This window comes from Leuciscus leuciscus (assembly GCF_965113295.1).
Source record: "Leuciscus leuciscus genome assembly, chromosome: 1".
In the NCBI taxonomy this organism is placed as follows: domain Eukaryota; kingdom Metazoa; phylum Chordata; class Actinopteri; order Cypriniformes; family Leuciscidae; genus Leuciscus; species Leuciscus leuciscus.
The window spans coordinates 2,972,741-2,997,236 of record NC_138725.1 but is presented as its reverse complement, the minus strand read 5'-3'; the positions used below and the strand labels follow the sequence as shown (position 1 = coordinate 2,997,236).

Below are 24,496 nucleotides of genomic sequence, written 5' to 3'. Positions count from 1 at the left end.
AACACTGATGATATGCTGCATGATGCTGTATTTAAAGGCAGTAACTGTGTAGTTGCTGATGCAGTGAGAGTTTTTTTTACAGAGAGTGTTTCACAAACTTAATCCAGGTCATTCTTGTAAAGTAACTGTTATTTTTAAAACATTGTTAAAAATTATGATATAAAGAATTTCCAGACCAAGCATTTACTAAGCGAAAGAATACAATTTTATTCACAAAGGAAGCTAAATTAAGTTTCAGGAGAGGTCAAGGCCAACATAACAACCAAAACATCCCACTGACTACAAAAGAAAAGCAGTCTACAGAAACATACCTTCAGAAATAAAAATTGAAGGGCTTTCTATAAGCATAAAAACAGATGAACATGAAGACAAAGAAAGAATATGAAACCACCTCCCTACAGATTTCAGTCTTAAAGAATAATCTCTACTTACTGAACAGACAAAAATGTACAATAAAATACATACAAATCTGCAATATTTCCCTTATATTATATACACTACAGATGCTGCCATTTAAAAAAATATTTATCCATTTATGGCAAGAACACTAAAAAGCGTGAGATTAATGAGTAGTGTTTCCAGACATGATGTGTCAGATCTACACTCCTTCTATATACAGCTATAATCATTTACATTTACATTTATGCATTTGGCAGATGCTTTTATCCAAATCGACTTACATTGCATTTCAAGGTACAGATTTATGTTCTTATCAGTTCTTGATAAGAATCAAACACTGACATAACATATTAACAGTGCAGATTAGAGTGATGCAATTATTACAGTTTTACAGTGTAAGCTCACGCTCGATCGGCCCGAAGTCCGGCATCCGACCAGCGCGGAAGTCTTTTCTCGTGGCAAAGTATTTTTTGATTAAACGCAATACATTTTCTCATATGTATTTTCTCATTATTTCATCTGACTCCATAAATTAAAAGGTTTTTAATTTATGAAATGAACGACTATAAACGATTTATGAAATGAACGACTCAAATGTTTGACTATTCTTTGTAACTCTTTAATGAAAATAATGTCAAAGTCAGTTAGAATAATCAAATGTTTACAATTTATTATGTCAGATAAATGTATCATGCCAATTTCATAATCACTATAAAGATAATTGATACAAAACATCAAATGCTCTGGAATAAAGAGAAGAGATGCGAACCCAACATAAATGATGCTAAGAGTTTACTCTTAAGTAAGAGTCACTCTCATTATCATGGGCTCATGTGAGGTACAGAAGGACCCGAGTCCTTTGCTGCATCCCATTATATAGACAGAACCTCTTTCACATGGAAACATCTGCTAACAATGGTAATTTACATTCAGAGGTTACACCTTTTGGGGGTAGGAGACCATTTGTCTAGAGACCAACCCTCCTTGTGTGCCAGTTATCTCTAAACTCTTAAAAACCTTATTACCTTTTGTTTTACTTATTTGGAAATGAGACATTTCAAACGATACTAAATATGTATAATACTCGATGTTAATCATTCGAATTAAACTATATATGAAGAGTTCAGATGCAAAAGCCTCTAAGTTCCATCTGAAATTTTCTTCTAGAATGATCGTTTTTATCAAGCTCGTATATTTAAGTTCAGTAATTTCACTTAAATAATAATGAATAGGTCATTTTCATTGCCATTTAAGTGAAATTACTGAACTTAAATATACGAGCTTGATAAAAACAATCATTCTAGAAGAAAATTTCAGATGGAACTTAGAGGCTTTTGCATCTGAACTCTTCATATATTCTTGGGTGAATTCAGATTATCTGAACATGAGAGAGAGAGAGGGTGAGGGGAGAGGGAATGAAATGTAGATTAGGATGACACGGAGGTGAGACTTTCATCTCAATAGTGCACAAGGTGGAGTTCAACAGTGTCAAGTGGAATAAATGCAGTGCAATGTTGTATTGCAGTGATTGTTGCATATCATTACTGTATGAACTATACAGTGTGGCGTAATATTTTATAAGCAAAGGAGGCCAATAAACAAAATTCAAAAGTCTATTCATAGATCAAAATATTGATAAAATACAAAAATAGTCTTGTTATCATCAATATAATTAGTTGAAGGAGCGTGTCAACTGTAAATCACTGAATTACACAACAACCGGTTTCTTCATCCTCAGGTGGCTGCCCCGCAGGTGCTGCTCCACGCAGTTCCACAGGCTCCTTTAATAAATCAGTTTCTTCCGTGACCTTTGTATCTTTCCGTTTGAGAGACTGTCTCTTCTTCTGAAGCTTCTGAATCACCGGAATCCTCCGAATCTCCTGAATGTATTTGTTCGGTCTCTCAAACACATCATGTTCAAAGTGCTTCCCTCCATTCTCTTCCACCATCTTCTCTATTATACTGATCAGATCTTTGAACTGTGGGAAACTGGCAGAGTTGTTGTCCAGACAGAAGAACCGGTTTCCACAACTGCGTATGAGTTTTCTAAGATTTGGATCACAGTGCTGTAAAAACTGATGACTAGTTTGCTTTTCTTTCTCCAACTTGTCTTTGTGAGTGAAGATGATCATGGTGTATTTTAGTATCTCTTCTTTAAACACTTTTTTGAGCTCCTTTATTGTGTTTTTCTCCTCTTTAGTGAATCGATCCACTTTAATCACAATAATAAAAGCATGTGGTCCAGGAGAAGCGTATGTAATGCATTTCACTATTTCAGTCATAACCTCCTCATAAGTGAGTTCAGTATCATAAAGTCCAGGAGTGTCGATCACTGAGATCTCTTTACCAAACCTCTCTGTAGTTTCAGCCTGACACTGTTTCGTCACAGATTTTGTACCAGCTGAAGACTTAAACCAGTTTCTGCCGATGATGGTGTTTGCAGTGGCACTTTTCCCAGATCCAGTTTTTCCCAGCAGAACCAGTCTGATCTGGTCTTTCCTCTCAGGAATCACTTCAATCTTATCTGGATCTTTATCTGAAACTAAAACAGAAACATCAAACAACATCAATGTGTTGTTGAATAAAATCTCAATATTCTCAATAAACCTTAAAAATCAGTGTTACATTAACATTCAAGGAAATTTGTGATAAGAAATACTAATAATAATCATCATCATCTTACAGTTGACACCAGGGTCGTCTTTGCTGTCACTCCTCTTCATTTTTGCCATGACATATTTCCCCCTATTGTCCTCTCTCATTCCTTCGATTTTCTGCAGTAGTTCTTGTTTCTGACCGTCAGTTTCTCTCTTGTTATTGAAACAGTGAAAGTTTCCTCCACATTCAGTCACCAGTCGCTGGAGATCCTCATGATCTAATAGATATTCATCAATGGTCTGTGGTTCATCCAGTTCCTCCAGCTCATCTCTGTGTGTGAACAGAATCATGATGTACTTCTGAACTTCAGGACCTAATAAACCTTTAATATAGTACAGGATCTCTTCCTCGTTTCCCACAGGTTCCTCTAGAGGAACGGTGAGCAGAACTGCACTGAGTCCTGATGAACATCGAGAGATCAGCTGATCCTTCATCTTCTCCAGCTTCTCTTTATTCAGATCTGGATCCAGTAGATCTGGACAATCAATCACACACACCTGCTTCTCTCCGATCTGAGTTTCTTCATCACACACTTCAGCTTCATGCGGCTTCTTATGTTTGTGGATTTTAAACTTTTTTTCTCCCAGTATAGTGTTTCCAGATGAGCTTTTCCCAGAGCCGTTTCTCCCCATCAGAAGAACCCGGATCACTGGATCATCTGGACTAAAGGTGATCTCCGACATCTCTGAAAGAGACAAAAATATTTATAGTATGTTTTTATTATCCACATTTGCATCTGCTACAAACACACAAGAGAAAAACAACAAGAACAAATTATTCTTAGGGCATTTTTGCACTAGCAGTTTAGTTCGGAACGGGGCACGCCTCGCATGGAAAACCGTTAATGTGAAAGCTGTCTTGCCGACCCGGGTGTGCACCAAAGTACCAAACCCTAGACTAACTGAAGGAGGTGGTCTGAGTTCGGTTGCACTCGAACTGTGCTGCGATTGATGGGAATGTGAAAGCAACATGGACTCGGGAGCGCACTTGTTCAGGTAGTAAAGTAACCCCTGCAGGCATTGTAGCCAATTACGATGTATTTAGTTTAGGGCTGTCAAAATTATAGTATGAAATGCATGCAATTAATTTGTATATTTCACACAATTAATGCAGCATCAGTTTTTTTTTCTGTCGTCCTTTGGCTGCGCTACAGTGTATGGTCACAATATCATTAATTCAAGCACGATAAGAAGCAAAAATAAGAACTTAAATCTGTACTGACGCACATCTGTGAATCTCCTGTGTGACACAAACACACACACACTCCCGCTTCAGACAGTGCATGGCCACGTTGAGTTCATGCTTTTAGTTCATGAGTTTTAGCTCATGACTGAAAATGTCCGCTTTGTTGAGTATCCTGGTAAGAACAATCTTAAATGAGTTAAAAAGTGTTAAATGAATGCAAAGAGTTGTGAGGAAATCAAATGCGTGTCAGATCATGTGCTTCAGACCTTAAAGTGACAGCAGCCTAATAAACCCGTAAAACCTGTAAATCAAAGAACAAAATCACTCACTGCTCTTAAAGGTCCCATATTGTCAAAAATGAAATTTCCTGGCTTTTTTCATGATAGCAGAGGTCTAGGGGCTGTGAAACTACCATATAAGTTTCAAAACAGTCAATCCACCGACAAATGCACACAGCTTGCATAAAGTAGCTGTGCCTTTCCACGAGCCGTTGTGACTTCCGTATAAATGTGACATCAGAACCAGTGTTGTTTTCGTCAACGATGACGATAACGAAATGATTTCGTTGACGCACCTTTTTTTTATGACGATAACGCGACGATGACTAGCTAAAAATGTCTCTAAGATGACTAAAACATGACGAGACGTTGCGGCAAATTTCTCCCCCTGTTTGTCTATGATCAGCGTAGCGTTTTTAACATCTTGGAACATCATCAGAGAATGCCCTTTTAATTGGTCGTTTCGCATTGTGATTCACGTATCGTAGCAACGATGACGACAAGTGACAACAGCGGGAAATGACTACCTCCGAGCAGCCGGCGAAAAAGAAAAGAGCACAGAAATGTAAAATTGAATGGGAAAATGACTACCTGTGGCTGGAATGCGTGAGGGACAATGAATACAAGGCCAATTGTACCATATGCCGTCATGTTTTTTCTGTTTGTCACGGCGGAGTGTGTGATATTAAGCAGCACGCATCAGGAGATAATCTAATAATTCTATTGAATAAGTTCGCACACAAGGCTACAGAAAACTGTTGTGTTTATTTTTCTTCAAATGCAGTCTAAGCCGGTGAGTTTTGAATGTTATATGTTGTATTTTTTTAAGTTAAAAATAAAACGTATTATAAACTAAACAAATCCATGGTTCATTGTTGGCAAAATAGCCCTTATATATATTCACATCTATGTGGTTCAGTCTTGTAACTTATAACGTTATTGATTAGGCCTACTTTGCTATTCTATAAATATATAGGCTAGGCCTAATAAGTTGTTGTCACGTAGCGACTAAAGAAACTCAGGGAGGACTCAATTGCAAAAAAGGAAAATAATGTTTATTTACAAAAGAGAAAACAAAACACAAAACAAAACCCACAAAGGGGAAAACATAACTAAATACAAAACAACAACTTCAAAAAGGAACATACCAAACGGGTCACGGGAGAACAGGAGAACATTACAAGACAACGAACCAGCACAAGACTACAAACACAAGGAGGCTAAATAGGGGAACAAACAAAGGAGGGTAACGAACACAACAGGTGGGGCAAATTAACCAATAACTGGATAACAAGATGGGTGGGGCTAAACGACAGACACGAGCACATGGCTCAAAACAATAAAACACCCATGTGCATGACAAGACAGGACAGGCATGTGACATAACCCCCTCCTTAAGGAGCGGCTACCAGACGCTCCACTAGGACGGGAGGGACGGACCAGGGCGGGACGGGAGGGACAGACCAGGGTGGGACGAGAGGGACAGACCAGGGTGGGACGAGAGGGACAGACCAGGGTGGGACGAGAGGGACAGACCAGAGTAGGACGGGAGGGACAGACCAGAGTAGGACGGGAGGGACAGACCAGGGCGGGACGGGAGGAACAGACCAGGGCGGGACGGGAGGAACAGACCAGGGCGGGACGGGAGGAACAGACTGTCCATCGGGCGGCCAGGGAGGAACAGACCGTCCATCGTGCGGCCAGGGCGGAACAGACCGTCCATCGGGCGGCCAGGGTGGAGACTTTCCCTCGGGCGGCCAGGGCGGAGACTTTCCCTCGGGCGGCCAGGGCGGAGACTTTCCCTCGGGCGGCCAGGGCGGAGACTTTCCCTCGGGCGGCCAGGGCGGAGACTTTCCCTCGGGCGGCCAGGGCGGAGACTTTCCCTCGGGCGGCCAGGGCGGAGACTTTCCCTCGGGCGGCCAGGGCGGAGACCACCCCTCGGGCGGCCAGGGCGGAGACCACCCCTCGGGCGGCCAGGGCGGAGACGACCCCTCGGGCGGCCAGGGTTCAGGAACTGGAACTGGCACCACCGGCTTGGGGACTGGAACTGGCACCAACGGCTCAGGCACTGGAACTGGCACTAGAACTGGCACCACCAACTCAGGCACTGGAACTGGCACCACCGGCTCGGGCACTGGAACTGGCACCAACGGCTCGGGCACTGGAACTGGCCCTGGAACTGGCACCACCAACTCAGGCACTGGAACTGGCACTGGAACTGGCACCACCGGCTCAGGCACTGGAACTGGCACTAGAACTGGCACCACCAACTCAGGCACTGGAACTGGAACCACCGGCTCGGGCACTGGAACTGGCACCACCAACTCGGGCACTGGAACTGGAACCACCGGCTCGGGCACTGGAACTGGCACCACCGGCTCGGGCACTGGAACTGGCACCAACGGCTCGGGCACTGGAACTGGCACTGGAACTGGCACCACCAACTCAGGCACCGGAACTGGCACTGGAACTGGCACCACCGGCTCGGGCACTGGAACTGGCACCACCGGCTCGGGCACTGGAACTGGCACCACCGGCTCGGGCACTGGAACTGGCACCACCGGCTCGGGCACTGGAACTGGCACCACCGGCTCGGGCACTGGAACTGGCACCACCGGCTCCGGCTCAGGAACAGACACTGGCTCCGGCTCAGGAACAGACACTGGCTCCGGCTCAGGAACAGACACTGGCTCCGGCTCAGGAACAGACACTGGCTCCGGCTCAGGAACAGACACTGGCTCCGGCTCAGGAACAGACACTGGCTCCGGCTCAGGAACAGACACTGGCTCCGGCTCAGGAACAGACACTGGCTCCGGCTCAGGAACAGACACTGGCTCCGGCTCAGGAACAGACACTGGCTCCGGCTCAGGAACAGACACCACCGGCTCAAGTGTGTGTGTAGCCCACACACACCACATGGCTGTGGCCATAATGGCCAGTGTCGCGGTCACTGAGGGCTCAGGCTCAGGAACAGACACCACCGGCTCAGACACAGGCTCGACGGCGGCCATCTTGTCAGGGGACACAGGCTCGGCAGGCGTGATGTGAACAGGCTCGGCGGCGGCCATCTTGTCCGAAGACCCAGGCTCGGCAGATGTGACTTGAACAGGCTCGGCGGCAGCGACGACCATCTTGTCCGAAGACATAGGCTCAGGAACAGTCTCTGGCTGGGCAGACGTGACGTGAACAGTCTCTGGCTGGGCAGACGTGACGTGAACAGTCTCTGGCTGGGCAGACGTGACGTGAACAGTCTCTGGCTGGGCAGACGTGACGTGAACAGTCTCTGGCTGGGCAGACGTGACGTGAACAGTCTCTGGCTGGGCAGACGTGACGTGAACAGGCTCTGGCTGGGCAGACGTGACGTGAACAGGCTCTGGCTGGGCAGACGTGACGTGAACAGGCTCTGGCTGGGCAGACGTGACGTGAACAGGCTCTGGCTGGGCAGACGTGACGTGAACAGGCTCTGGCTGGGCAGACTTGACCTTCCTCCTTCTCCGCCTACGATGGCAAGGCGGTAGCACCGAGCCCACCGCCTTAGGGGAAGTTCCACTCACCAGCTCAGGTGTGTTGGTAATCTTCTCAGGAGACCCAGACGTGACTGCTGTATCCCACTGACTCCGATGCTCAAGGTATCTGGAAAAACCCCAAAAGTCCAGGATTTCCAGACCCTTCATTTCCCACCCCGGCAATGGGTCATCAAGACAGGAATTAAAAATTTCTTTTAATGCTGCCTCATTGTATCCCATACCTCTTGATAGAGTCCAAAAAAATTGAGCTAGTCCACCCACCGACTGTCCCTGTTGGCGTAATGATGTTAGATTACTGAGTCGTCCCCTCCTCTCTTCATTGGTGGTAGGGGAACAGATTCGGAAACCCGTACTGCTGGATCTAAACATACTTCTTTTTGCTGAGTCCTCGAAATGGCTGGTTCGTTCTGTCACGTAGCGACTAAAGAAACTCAGGGAGGACTCAATTGCAAAAAAGGAAAATAATGTTTATTTACAAAAGAGAAAACAAAACACAAAACAAAACCCACAAAGGGGAAAACATAACTAAATACAAAACAACAACTTCAAAAAGGACCATACCAAACGGGTCACGGGAGAACAGGAGAACATTACAAGACAACGAACCAGCACAAGACTACAAACACAAGGAGGCTAAATAGGGGAACAAACAAAGGAGGGTAACGAACACAACAGGTGGGGCAAATTAACCAATAACTGGATAACAAGATGGGTGGGGCTAAACGACAGACACGAGCACATGGCTCAAAACAATAAAACACCCATGTGCATGACAAGACAGGACAGGCATGTGACAGTTGTATTATAATATGCTATAAGGTATGAAATATATTTATCTAAATGTATCAATTAGTTTCCACAATATTCACCAGAAGTCATCATTTCAGGGGTTATTTAAAAAAAAAAAAAAAAAAAAAATTATGAATTGCAACACTTGCTACAACCTATCAAACCTAAGCCCATGTCCAATACTTTTTAACCTAAATAAATTTTTTAAAGACTAAGTTACTTCTTTTTTTTTTTTTTTACTAAAATTGACTAAAACTTGACTAAAACCTTTTTGCGTTTTCGTCGACTAAAACTTGACTAAAACTATCAAGTTCATAAGTGACTAAAATGTGACTAAAACTAAAAAGCATTTTCGTCCAAAAGACTAAGACTAAGACTAAAACTAAAAGGGCTGCCAAAAACAACACTGATCAGAACTACTTCAGTCCCACCTCGAGCACTGCCCACTGTCAGGAAACTACATCATTGCACAGGCTTCCGAACAACATTAATAATAGGGAACAGTGGCTAATGTTTATTTATTCAGAAACGCCACAGCAATTTAGTTCAACCTTAACCATCTGTCCTACACAGTTCACAAGTGACTGCTTCATCAATCAGGAACAGCTCAATGCCGTTTTTTCAAAGTAGCTTCTCCTAAAAGATGTAGTCCCTACAGTTCATAGTTTTACAAGTTTACCTCTGGCGTCAATTGCAGCATATGTTCTTGCGTTCTGTGGGCATCCTTGCACATTTACCACAAGTACACCTTTTACAGAAAAAAGTAACATTGTAAAAGAAATTGTAGCACGTCAACTTGAAGCCTAGACAGGCCAAAATCACCTGTTCTTGGCAGAGCTCCTGAGAAAGGAGCTGTAAAAATATATAGAGATGCTTTTTGGTACTTATATCGCAAATATATATTCTTAAGGACATCAAAACCTAAAATACAACTTCAGAAAGGTGTACAATATGGGACCTTTAAAACACATGTGACCGTAATTGTGGTTCAAATAGGCCTATGCTAGAGGCTTACCAAAGCCTTGATAATCATTACATTGAAATCAGTGGTACGTTTTAAAGTTGAAACTAAATAAGCTGAATTGAACTGGCAGTTGGAAAACCTCGCTAAACCCACAGATATTTTTTTCCAGCATGTTCCAAAAAGAACAACATTCCAGAGGACCCTTCCTCCTGGAGGGATATATCGCTGCTTCCCACTATATACAAGGTATTTATGAAGTGCATTTTAGGCCAAATTTTACCCTGGCTGGTGTAATCAGGGAAATTGACAACAAAACAAAAAGCATAGAGAGGCAAGGAATGAATGAGCACGTATTCTGTTTGAAGACTGCCACTGATGATTTTAATGAATCCTCCCGTTTCTATGCGGTGTTCCTCAATTTTCGTGACGTTTTTGGTTCTTTACCTCATAGCGTAATGCTTCATTCCCTTGAGGAAATAAAACTGCTGGAACAGTATGTAAGGGATAATGTATAGCGAGGCGGTTGTTATAGCGAATAACAACCCAGACAGGCTGAACGGACCCCGACGCGAAGAGGATCTTGAATCAGCCTGAAGGGGTTGTATTCGCTATAACAACCGCCTCGCACTACATTATCCCGCTTATTACATGGCTACCTACAAAATAAATCAATAATTTGACACAAAATATTGATTTAAAAAGGAGTTTATTGATTTAAAAACGATTGTATTGCTTCCGCTAAAGAAAATAGTCTGTTCCGTCTCTACGGTTAGAATCCTGCGTCCATAGCAACGCTCTGCTTTGCATGGTAACGGTGTGTTATACTTTGCAGCGGTCTGTTATCAAGAAATAACACACCGCATTCTACATTAGAATTCAACCAAGCCATGTAATAAATACATATAATCAAGAATGTATACGACAATTCTTTTCTACAAGTGATTTGTGGACAACAACTAACGAAAGCGGTTAAACTTGAAGTTGGGATTAAGACGGGGTGTCCCTGGAGCGCTGTGAACTTCATAGTGGCTCTAAACCACTGGCTGAACTGGTTATGCCTCCTTGCCATGCCTGGCATTACATCTCCAAACCCAGTTCAGGCCTTTGCCAACGACGTCCTATATACATTAATAATCCACAATACATTAATAATGACTGGTGTACATCGGTGGACATTATTAGGTCACATTGCTCTTTGGACATCGAATATTTGTCATTAAAATGCAGACCTTTTTACACCCTGAGAGAGTTTACTGCTATTGTTATCACAGCTGTTTATATACCACCACGGGCTAATGCTAAGCTAGTTGTAATTGTAGCAGGGGACTTCAATCATGTGGATTTAAAAACGGTGATGCCCAAACTACACACCAGTATACACTTATCGACCAGAGATAATAATATATTGGATCAAGTATACACCAACATCCCAAGAGCTTATAAAGCAGCCCCATCTCCACACCTGGGCTTGTCAGATCACATCTCTATAGACCTGATGCCATCCTATAGACCTTTGATCTGCAGAACAAGACCAACTGTCAAAACGGTCCAAGTCTGGAATGAGGAATCTACTTCACGCCTGCAGGACTGTTTTGGAAATACAGACTGGGATTTGTTTGCGAGCACAGATCTGGAAGAATATAGCTCATCTGTTTTAGCATACATAGCCTTCTGCACTGACACTGTGTTAACGACCAAGACCAGCATGGTGTACCCAAATCAAAAACCATGGCTTAATGGGAATGTACACATTACTGAAAGTGAGGAATGCTGCCTACAGGTCAGGGGACAGGCTGGCTTACAGTAATGCTCGGAGAGATCTCAAGAAGGGCATTAAAGCAGCAAAACACAGGTATCAACAACGCATCGAGGGCCATTTTAAAGATAACAACCCCCGCAGCATGTGGACAGGCATTAAAGCTCTAACGGACTATAAGAACAGCCCCTCGTTGTCCGGCCATGATGCCACGCTTCCTGACACCCTGAACCAGTTCTTTGCGCGCTTTGACGGTCACTCCAACAGCATGGAAATCCAGACAGCACCATCACCCATAGAGGAGCCGGTACCTGTCTTCGAACACCATCAAGTGAGATCCACGCTAAGGAGGATCAATGTCAATAAAGCAGCAGGACCAGACAAAGTTCCAGGTCACACGATGAAGTCATGTGCTGACCAACTGGCGGGGGTGTTCACCAGCATCTTCAATCTGTCTCTGCAGCAGGCTGTAGTCCCAACATGCCTAAAATCAACTACCATTATTCCCGTGCCCAAAAAACGGTCAGTAAAATGTCTGAATGACTATCGCCCAGTCGCTCTGACACCAATTATCATGAAGTGCTTTGAGAGACTGGTTCTTTCACACATCAAAGCCAACATCCCTGCTGACCTGGACAGCCTACAGTTTGCTTACTGTAAGAACAGATCTACAGAGGATGCAATCACAATCGCACTTCACGCCAGCCTTACTCATTTGGAGCATCCCAATACATATGTTAGGATGCTATTTGTAGATTTCAGCTCGGCATTTAACACCATTGTGCCATACAAACTTGTAAACAAGCTGAATGACCTGGGACTAAACACCACACTCTGTTCATGGATTTTGGATTTCCTCACTAACAGACCACAGAATGTCAGGGTGGGCAGTCATACATCATCTGTTATCACCATTAACACAGGAGCACCGCAGGGATGCGTTCTTAGTCCAGCTCTTTTCACCCTATTCACACACGACTGCAAACCCATCCACTCCTCTTCTAACACCATAGTGAAGTTTGCTGATGACACCACTATAGTGGGAAGGATATCAGAAAACAATGAGTCTCACTACAGAGAGGACGTCCAACACCTAATCATATGGTGTGTGAACAACGGTCTGGTTCTGAACACTGCCAAAACAAAGGAGATCGTTGTAGACTACAGGAGAGTCAAGAAAACAACATCACCCCCCCTCTACATAAATAGTGAGGAAGTTGAGAGGGTGAATTACATCAAATTCCTGGGTCTACACATAACAAAAGATCTCACATGGACCATTAACACATCCTACTTAGTGAAGAAAGTGCAGCAGAGACTTTTTTTCCTAAGAAAACAAAAAAAAACAAAAGTGCCAACCCAGCTCTTAGTAAATTTTACAGGAGCACAATAGAGAGCATCCTCTGTTATTGCATCACAGTGTGGTACTCCAGCTGCACTGCAGAAAACCGCCGAGCTTTGACCCGGACCATCAAAACTGCTCAGAGGATCATAGGAATCAAACTCCTGAACTTTGACATGATCTATGATAGCCGGCTACGAAAGCGAGCTACCAACATCATCAAGGATTCAACTCATCCAGGACATATACTTTTTGTACCCCTCCCATCAGGGAAAAGATATAGAACACTCAGAACCCGTACAAACAGACTTAAGAACAGCTTTTTCCCCAGAGCTGTAGCCTGTGCCACCCCCCCAACACATAAATAGTTAACCCTTCCTCTGTTTTCCCTTTCTCATGTTTGCTGCTAATGCTGCGTTTAAAGGCCTTTACATCGCGCGCCACGATCACATCGTAAACATAACAGCTCAAGAACTGTGCAAAGTGTCTGGACAAAGTGCAATACACACAAATAAGACTGTTCAAACTGGCTGGTTTTCAAATCTGAATGATAACAAACTCTGGTAACGCTTTAGATTACAGCCCGGAAAGTACTGGGTAATTAAAGCGATTTTACAGTGTAAATTTCTGTAATTATAGTGTACCAATAAAGTACTTACATGTAAGTATAAGGGAACAACATGTAAAGTTTGGGGAATAAAGGGGTAACAACCAGGATAATTAAAACAATATTTATACTGTAAGTATTATACATCTAGGGGGTACTTATTCTACTAGTATGATACAGCAATCACATTTGGGACCAATTCATAAAGTTTTCCAAGTCAGTGATATTAGATTGTGTGTATGTATAGTAGTGTTGTCAAAACATATAGTAGTGTTGTCCTCCCATACTAGCCGAGCTGTCACTTTAACTTCTCTCCAAAGGCACGTTGACAAACACCACACGTGACCGCACTCGTCTCATTCGCTCTGGTTAAATAGCAAAAATGAAGTGAATGGAAAGATTGCGAGTGCGGCGCCCTCGCGACCGGCTTTGGTTGATAAAGAACACCGCGAGCGGGCATGTCGGAGAATAGCGCGGACACCCGCTACACACCGCGAGCGGGCATGTCGGAGAATAGCGCGGACACCCGCTACACACCGCGAGCGGGCATGTCGGAGAATAGCGCGGACACCCGCTACACACCGCGAGCGGACATGTCGGAGAATAGCGCGGACACCCGCTACACACCGCGAGCGGACATGTCGGAGAATAGCGCGGACACCCGCTACACACCGCGAGCGGGCATGTCGGAGAATAGCGCGGACACCCGCTACACACCGCGAGCGGGCATGTCGGAGAATAGTGCGGACACCCGCTACACACCGCGAGCGGACATGTCGGAGAATAGCGCGGACACTCGCTACACACCGCGAGCGGACATGTCGGAGAATAGCGCGGACACTCGCTACACACCGCGAGCGGACATGTCGGAGAATAGCGCGGACACCCGCTCCACACACCGCGAGCGGACATGTCGGAGAATAGCGCGGACACCCGCTACACACCGCGAGCGGACATGTCGGAGAATAGCGCGGACACCCGCTACACACCGCGAGCGGACATGTCGGAGAATAGCGCGGACACCCGCTACACACCGCGAGCGGGCATGTCGGAGAATAGCGCGGACACCCGCTACACACCGCGAGCGGGCATGTCGGAGAATAGCGCGGACACCCGCTACACACCGCGAGCGGACATGTCGGAGAATAGCGCGGACACTCGCTACACACTGCGAGCGGACATGTCGGAGAATAGCGCGGAAAGATTGTTTGGCTATCAATATCCCTCACATCACTCATTTTTTAAAATTCTGAAAACAGGCTTAAGGAACAAGCTCCAGGGGGACCATTTAGCAACATGTATGCTACTCACCATCAATGGGTCACCTCTTTCTGAATTCCCCTATAACTAACTGTAACTTCCCCTGTAACTTCTCATTTTAACTTTTCTGAAACATTAACCAAGATGGCCTAGTATTGTTGTTGAGTGTGTTGTCTCGTTTTTCCACTGTAATTCTTAAAGTTAAAATAATCTGATTGAGGAATCTTAGAAGTAAATATTTTAACTGTGGTCAAATTTAAATGAACTTGTGCTTATTTAACTTTATTGAAAAAAATATTATTTAATTCTGCAATTTGCCTTCATTAGCGATTATCATCAATTTGATTACACAGATATAATTAAACTAAACTGAGCTAGACAATGACATCTCTGAATTCAAAAATGAAATGCCTTTAACTGAAAATTTAATGTTTAATCTTATTATTATACATTACTGACACTCTATCCTCCAATTTGATACTGTTAAGTGCTTTGACACAATCTTTATTGTTAAAAGCACTATATAAATAAAGGTGACTTGACTTGACTTCATGTCGATCCAGTGAGCATTGTTTTCGCGTGTGATGCACACACGTTTGTGTTTAAATCTATTAATTAACGTTAATGTATTAACCAGAATTTCGGACCGATAAACAATGCATTTGTTACAGTAGATTTTAATCTTTGATAACAGTAGGTAATAAAAATACAATGGCTCATATAGCTCTGGTCCAATGAAAAAATATTAACAGATAGAACTCAGGACATTTTTGTAAAATATACCTCATTGTCATGTTCTAGACTTGTTATATTCAGCTTTAAATAAAAAAAAATACCCCCTTAATATTGTGGCAGTTTTTTTCGCCGTGGTATCGAAAATGGTATCGAATATCGATATTTTTCAAGGTATCGTATCGAAGTTAGAAATTCTAGTATCGTGACAACACTAATGTATAGTTTCCTTGAAGCATGTAAGCATCTGCACTTTTTCTACCAAAAAAAACTGTATAAAAGCATAGATATGTACCCTGTAATTTTTAAAAAGCCTATACAGTTTGTATTGGTACACAATTATTACAAAAAGGTACGCAGTGTATGTTCTCGCTAAATTGCTCCCAAATGTAAGATTGTTGTTTCATAATAGTAGTAAGTAATAAGTACCTCTTAGTTCTATAATACTTACAGTATAAATATTGTTTTAATTCTCCTGGTTGTTACCCCTTTATTCCCCAAACTTTGCATAATTATTGTTCCCTTATACTTACATGCAAGTACTTCATAGGTATACTATAATTACCGAAAGCTAAGCTGTAAATTTGTCTTAATTACGCAGTACTTTCCGGGCTGTAATCTAAAGCGTTACCTAAACTCTCTAAGAAGTGTTCTCAGAGAATACCTAAATACTCCAGACATTGTAGTTGTCAATGAACTTACATGGACTGAGAAAATGTTAAAATACCAGTCATTAACAAATGCTTTAGCAGTGTGTGGTTACAGCATAAAACTGATCATCCTAATTTTTGGCAGTTTAGGATATGTGCACAGACTATGTGTCAGAGGCTTGCAGATCGCTGGACTGAGTACAAAGACCTCTAAGCAAATGTCCAGATCCTGCTCTGTGTCAGCAGCCATAGGCAGTCTGCATGTGTGGAGAAGGCGATGTCACCTATCCTGAACATTTACATTTACATTTATGCATTTGGCAGACGCTTTTATCCAAAGCGACTTACATTGCATTATCCTATACATTTATACATAGGTATGTGCAATCCCCTGGGATCGAACCCACAACATTGCGTTGTTAACGCAATGCTCTTACCACTGAGCTACAGGAAAGCTTTTATTCATGTGGTTGTGACTAATAGCAGTGTTTGTATTGTCAGGTGAAACATAACAGGCTCTTTGTGAATATTTGGATACTGTGTTGTTTTAATCAGTATTGGTCATTAAAAAAATAAAAAATCAAATGTGTGTGTGTGTGTGTGTGTGTGTTAGCAGCTACTATTACCTCACACAGACAAGCACTAAAATGTCAGAAACTGTTCTGCCTTTAAACCGGAGTCAGACAAAGATGGAGAGACTCGAGAAGAAGTGACAACATGTAGATGCGACAAGACGTTTCTGAATGGTTAGTTGATGAATTTATGTTGCTGATGTGGAGTTAACTTACTTCAATTAGCATATTCTCTCATTATTTTCTATAAATCGCTCGTGTGGGAACTTGTAAGATGCCAACAGAGTGACATGCTGTTGCATTTGTGTCATGTACTGTATTGCATGTGAAAGACGGATGCGACATCTTGAGCTTGAACTCACAAATGTGCTCGACTACAACAACTCTTCCTTTACTCAACATGGACTGCGTGTTCCCGGTTATGTAAATTATAGGGTTTGTGATGTCACTAACCCGGGAGGAATGTTGTGTAGTCCCTACCAGCCGTTTGTTGTAGTCCTTAAAAAATTATTTTGTGACCTGTTAACATGGGTACGGAAAAATCCCAAGAAGTATATAATTAGCTATACACTCAATTTCAAAATATTTAGAAGGAAAGTCTGCCTAGATATAGATTAAGCGCTCTCTTGATAATGGCATGATAGCGCTATTTTTCATGCAAAGTAATGTAGGCTAATTAATAAGCTATCGTTTGTAATAAACATATAATAGTTATTTGTAGAGCATTCAACGCTATATTAATATATATACTGTATATATATATATATATATATATATATATATATAATGTCTTTATTCATTATTAATCTATCTCCAGGGATTTCATTTGCATAAAAAATATAACGGGGTGGCACCAGCCCCCATGGAAAGACATTAGGAAAATATGAAATATGGATGTGCGTCACATTACATTGATAAAAATAATTTAGTAGCCTATCCTTGCCTTGTTTTTGAATAAATACATCAAATAGTGTACAATATATTTCAGAGAAAGTTTTTTCTCAATCTTTTCCACTGGCCAAATAGTCAAGTCAAGTCAAGTCAAGTTTATTTGTATAGCGCTTTTCACAATACAGATTGCATCAAAGCAGCTTCACAGTATTAAATTATAATAATACAACAAAGTTTGTTTCAAGAGGAATTTATTGATTGATAAAATTAAATTAAATATCCCCAAAATATCCCCAACTGAGCAAGCCAAAGGCAACAGTGGCAAGGAACCGAAAAACTCCATCAAGTGACCTAATGGTGTCCTAAAACTCCATCAGGTGACCTAATGGAGAAAAAAAAACCTTGGGAGAACCCAGGCTCAGTCGGGGGCCAGTTCTCCTCTGGCATTTATGAGCTAGAGGCCGGATTGTAGTTTGAACTGTAGGATTATATGAATGCCTGGCTGAAGAGATGCGACTTTAATCTAGTTTTAAACTGGGAGAGCGAGTCTGAGCAACGAACAGTATCAGGAAGACTATTCCAGAGTTTTGGAGCCAAATGTGAAAACGCTCTCCCTCCTTTGGTGGTTCTGGATATCCTAGGTATGACCAAAAGCCTTGAATTTAGTGATCTTAAAGAGCGCAATGGATTATAGGGCGATAGAAGATCCGTTAAATAGACTGGAGCTAAGCCGTTTAGGGCTTTATAAGTCAGTAGCAATACCTTATAATTAATACGGAGCTTTATAGGTAACCAATGTAGTGATGATAAAATCGGTGTTATATGATCATATTTTCTTGATCTCGTAAGAACTCTAGCGGCGGCATTTTGGACTAACTGTAGCTTGTTTATTGAGGATGCAGGACAACCAGCTAATAAAGCATTACAGTAATCCAGTCTCGAGGTCATGAATGCATGAACTAACTTTTCTGCATCAGAAACTGATAGCATATTATGTAGCTTAGCAATGTTTCTATGGTGGAAAAAGGCTGTTTTTGTAACATATGAAATATGATTTTCAAAAGACAGGTTGCAATCGAGTATAACACCCAGGTCTTTTACTGTAGAGGATAAAGTAACAGGACATCCTATGATGTTAAAGTTGTATTGTGAGAGGTTTTGTGGGCGGTTTTTTGAACCGATAAGTATTACCTCTGTCTTGTCTGGATTTAATAAAAGAAAATTACGCGTCATCCAATCTTTTATATCTTTAACACACTCTGTCAATTTGGAAAATTAAGCGTTTTCATCCGGCCGTGATGAAATATATATTTGAGTGTCATCAGCATAACAATGGTAACTAATTCCATGTTTCCTTATAATATTTCCAAGTGGCATCATATATATGGAAAATAACAGAGGGCCTAACACAGATCCCTGCGGCACTCCATAGTTTACTGGAGTTATGATCGAGCTTAATGCTTGTCCTTGAACACCAGTATAATTTTGTAGTCGATCTAAGAGTAATGTATTATCTATAGTATCGAACGCAGCACTAAGATCAAGTAAAACTAGTATTGAGATACAGCCTTGGTCAGAAGCTAAAAGTAAATCATTTGTGATTTTAACAAGCGCAGTTTCAGTGCTATGATCCGCATGACATATTACAGCAGTACGTAATATGCAAGTTACCATGTAGTGATCAGTGACTTCATCACTTTGTGGAATGATATCTATATCGGTTGGATCGGTTCCATGTGATATAATTAAATCGAGTGTATGATTAAGACGATGTGTTGGTCCGGTGACGTTTTGCTTGACCCCAAATGAATTTAATAAATCTGTAAACGCAGCCCCTAACGCATCATTTGGATTATCTACGTGTATGTTAAAATCTCCAACAATTAATGCTTTATCGACATTGACTAATAGGTCTGAGAGAAAATCTGCAAACTCTTTTAGGAAATCAGCGTAAGGCCCTGGCGGTCTATATACGGTAGCCAAGGCTAGAGATAATAGGGATGTTTTTCTAACATCTAAGAGCGTAACATTTAGCACAAGTACTTCAAATGAAATAAACGTATAACCCGTTTTCTGAGTAACATTTAGAATATCTTTATAAATGGTTGCAACACCGCCGCCACGACCAATCAGACGGGGCTCATGCTTATAACAGTATCCAGGAGGAGTAGACTCATTAATACCGAAATAATCATTTGGTTTAAGCCAGGTTTCAGTAAGGCAAAGTACATCGAAGCTATTATCTGTGACTATTTCATTTACAATAACTGCCTTAGGTGTGAGTGATCTAATGTTTAGAAGACCTAGCTTTAGAAATAGTTTTTGTTTACTAATAGCAACATTTTCTGTTTTAATAACAATTAGATTTTTCCTAGATCCTGCAGTAGATTTATTATTTGATCTCACTAAACGAGGAATAGACACGGTTTCTATGCAATGTTCTACACTAGTATTTATATCAGTTAAATTGGTGCAGCAGAGACTATGATTTGGACTTTTGGTTACTAGTCATTGAATATTGAATATAAATAGCCTAATAGCTGGTTTGATTTGCATTGAGAGATGATCTTATGGAAAATACTCCATGCCAATCTCTAGGTGTGGTGAAGGCTATGTGATGATGTGCGGCTATTTTAATTCCAAAGGCCAAGGGAACTTTATCAGGATGCATAGTATCCTGGATCCATGAAGTAACTGGCCTTTAAAAATAAAAATCTGCCTGCCTCTATGGGAATTTAACATAGGGGTGTCCAGACTTATGCACCCTGTATTTTAAGGAAGAACATTTATTTATTTACGATACATTATTCATTCACAAAGAAAATTGGTGTCCTTAAAGGTTGGATTTTTCCTAATTTTTTTAATTAAGGCATTAAGTTCAATTTCCAAAAGATGATTTTTTATTCCTCTTTTTAGTCAACTTTAGCATGGGTGTCTAAACTTATGCATAGTGTAACCCCTCTCACCGGGTCCTTCACACCCTGCTCCGTGCGGGTCTCGAACCCAGGTCTCCGGCATGAGAGTCAGGCGCTCTAACAAGGAGGCTAAAGACTATGGAATGATATTCCGGACATTATTCAAAAGGAATTGCAAATTGTATTTGCAATTGCGTTTTCAATTTGTGGACGCATAAAATGTGACATAATCCAAACGCAAATGCAAATCGCGCATTACCGTTTGCATTTTCGTTTAAGCGAACGCACAGTGACGGACAAATTTAAAATGGAAATGCAAAGTCTGTTTGCAACTGTGTTTCCCATATCTTACGAGTCTTGACCCTGTCATATTTAAATAGCAATTTCAATTACCACGTCTGCTTTTTCACTTTCTCAGCGTCGCGTATGTAGCCAGCCAAAACTCAAATGGAATCGCAATTCCCTTAGTATTTCCATTTCCGATGCCTTACACGGAAACCTGTCAATCAGTGTCAAGGGTGGGATTATGCTATGGGGCGTGTTCGTGTTGGGACGTGACGTCACTCACAGTCGACCGTCAAGAGGTGATGACCTGAACAGACGCCGATTTATTGTAAACAAGAGGTAGTTGGTGAACTTGTGGAGGACCTTATGATGCTTGTGCAGCAAGTTGATGACAGTTCATCCTCTACAGATGTCCTCTTACTCAGAAGCATTTTTAATGGGGGGAAAATATCAAATGAGGTCCAAACGGAACCCAAAGACAACATGAGGGTTTAAGAAATATTCATTTTAAACTAAACCAAAACCAAAGCTGTTGCTGGACACAGCTGCATTTAGATCAGCGCTGAATTCTTCATAATGACACTTAAAATCCCACTGCATTACAATCATTGTCTTTGGGTTCTGTTTGGACCTCATTTGATATTTCCCCCCCATAAAAAAAACAACAAAACATTGCTCCCTTTATCTCAGTGTCATGGAATTTTGTGACTTTTGTTACATTATTTGTCTAAACACACAAAAAAACCTGGGTTTGATTTAATCGTTCTGAAAGTAGCCTATGTATAATTTTGTTTTTGTCCATTTCACAGTTGAGATTCATTTTTCAATAAAATGATTAAATCCCACATAAATCTAAACAAATTGACAAATGAAAGCCTGATACTACACCACAAATGTAAAGTGGAACAAACATTCTCACACACACACATCCACAGGTTTAACTGCAACAGACAGAATTTTTATTGAATTTCGCAAATTGAGAACACTTATTTGAAGGGGTGAGACCTAGCACCGACACTCATCTCTTGTGGTATGTCCAGTAAAGGACGTCCAGGTCCTTTAGTTGTCCTGTCCTTCACAAAAAGCCTGTTAGCTACTTCACTGAGGTTGGCGAAGACAGCGTTACTGATGTTGCTGTTGGTCAAGGCCACGAACTCATTTAACTTATCTAAAACTAAAATGCTTCTGAGTAAGAGGACATCTGTAGAGGATGTACTGTCATCAACTTGCTGCACGAGCATCATAAGGTCCTCCACACAATTTCACCAACTAACTACCTCCATTGTTTACAATAAATCGGCGTCTGTTCAGGGCATCACCTCTTGACGGTCGACTGTGAGTGACGTCACGTCCCAACACGAACACGCCCCATAGCATAATCCCACCCTTGACACTGATTGACAGGTTTCCGTGTAAGGCATCGGAAATGGAAATACTAAGGGAATTGCGATTCCATTTGAGTTTTGGCTGGCTACATACGCGACGCTGAGAAAGTGAAAAAGCAGACGTGGTAATTGAAATTGCTATTTAAATATGACAGGGTCAAGACTCGTAAGATATGGGAAACACAGTTGCAAACGGACTTTGCATTTCCATTTTAAATTTGGCCGTCACTGTGCGTTCGCTTAAATGAAAATGCAAACGGTAATGCGCGATTTGCATTTGCGTTTGGATTATGTCACATTTTATCCGTCCACAAATTGAAAACGCAATTGCAAATACAATTTGCAATTCCTTTTGAATAATGTCCGGAATATCATTCCATAAAAGACTGCAGCCTCTAGCGTCTGTCGCTAGAGCGCCTATTGAGATCAGAGGAGTGAGGTTTACTCGCACAGCAACTACTAGCTGGCCTCCGTTACAATAGCACTGTATTTATTGAATATAAAAAATGTTGTAACTTCTCAGTAATGATTTCATGTAGTTTAAGTGTTTAACTCCATTAATGATAATGGCATATTTAATCTAAATGTTTAAGTAAAACATAGTTTAAATCATTCTTTTATATATTTTAACTGTTATTGTGAACATGCACTGTATTTATTAATATTTACGCTTTTACTTCATCTGCCGTTAGATAGGCTATTTTAGTATAACTCTTATAATAGGCCTATGTCAGTATAACTCTTATAATAGGCCTATGTCATTAAGGCTATAGCACAGCGAGCGAGAGAGAAAATGAATATATTTGATTCATTCATGAACGAATAAATGCTACATTGCAGAAATATGAAACAACACAGACGACTATAAGACAGACTATGAGTGGAAAAAAACAAAACAATAGTTATAGATATTTTCAGTCTATTTGTATACATAAAGGATCGAATTAAACAAATAATAATAATAATACATAGGTTATAGGCTATTTAAACACTATACCCTCGTTGCTTAAATAAAATGTAAATACTCTATAGCCAGTATAGCGTGTAGTGTCTAATGAAAACCTTTTGTATATATTTATTCTATCTTTAACTCGGCATTACAGTTTAAATTACATTAAATAAGAGATTCATACATGCATGTTCAGGGCATGCGCGTCGAGTATCAAGTTCGTCATCGCGCTACAGGCTGCAGCAGCAGCGAGGACAGTCTCGAGAAAAAGGCGGAAGTTTCTCCTCTTTCTCTGACGGCTTGAAATATGTTGAGCGCTTCCCCTCTCCACATACAGACACACGCACATACACACAAAACTTTGTCATTAAATGCTACAGCTCATGTTTCAGTAGAAATGTCGGTTTTATCACGAATTTGAGAGCCGCACTAACAAATCTAACACGACATTAATAGGCCTACTTAAAAAAAAAACTAAAAAACAAAAAACTAATGGTGAGCATATTAACTACAAACTTAAACAAACTTAACCAAAACTTAACTACAAGCCAAATTAACTGCAACTGTTTGCAATGGTTTACGTCAATAAATGAACATACCTGCATAAAACACGTTGATGTAGAAAACAACCTCACCGAGTGTAGAGCCACATTCAGAGTTTGTTCAGCTTTTAGTTTCACTTGTGTTTTACTCCTCCCCCAATCTGCATATTTTAATCGCTCAAGACAGACGTCACAACCTGAACCTCACAGCCATTGGATGCCGAGCGCGTTTTTGCTCAACTTTAGTCTGACAAACTACAAATTAAGTTTTAAATTAAATTTGTAAGAAAAAGAGCGTGTAGAAATCAGCCACAGGGGAAAAGCATGAAAATGTGTAACTGCAAAGGGGAGGATTAAAACAAAAGCTAAAGCTGAGGGACGCCTGAACAGCAGCTCTTCTCCTGGCGAGTTTATATTTACTGCGACCATGGATTTTATGCAAATATGTTGACATTAAAAACCATTGCAAATGTTATAGTTGAGCAATAATGATGAGGCATTGTGCACAAAGAACCATCATGGACCGCATGAACTGAAAATACTGATTACAGACCATCAGAAAAACATTATAATTTAAAGATATAGAAAAGTTCAGAGAATTTGTTGAACAAACTTTATTCATTCTGTCAATAATCTCACACTGATGATAATTTCAGTAACAGTCATGAATACACACATGTGTGTGTTTCTGTCCTCAAACTACACATTATACACACACACACACACACACACACACACACACACACACACACACACACACACACACACACACACACTCACACACATGTTTTTTGATTGTCTTTTAGGATC

General features: G+C 41.3%; 2 protein-coding genes across 3 annotated transcripts in view; one reads left to right on the top strand and one right to left on the bottom strand.

The window, feature by feature from the left end:
- The window catches only part of LOC309480429 (uncharacterized protein), a 120,264-nt gene that overhangs the window by 89,039 nt on the left and 6,729 nt on the right, over nucleotides 1-24,496 (top strand). The window lies entirely within an intron of this gene.
- LOC309479918 (GTPase IMAP family member 8-like) lies at nucleotides 1,055-24,297 on the bottom strand. Of its 2 annotated transcripts, XM_082144197.1 has the most exons (3): nucleotides 23,744-24,297; nucleotides 3,083-3,742; nucleotides 1,055-2,941 (listed from the first exon to the last, which is right to left on the bottom strand). In XM_082144197.1, exons 2-3 carry the CDS (start codon nucleotides 3,738-3,740, stop codon nucleotides 2,100-2,102), a joined length of 1,500 nt encoding a protein of 499 aa, XP_082000323.1. In that variant the 5' UTR covers nucleotides 3,741-3,742; nucleotides 23,744-24,297; the 3' UTR covers nucleotides 1,055-2,099. The 2 variants fall into 2 exon arrangements, with proteins under 2 accessions (XP_082000323.1, XP_082000324.1); XM_082144198.1 differs by lacking the exons at nucleotides 1,055-2,941; nucleotides 23,744-24,297 and adding an exon at nucleotides 6,207-7,482 and having other exon boundaries at nucleotides 3,580-3,742.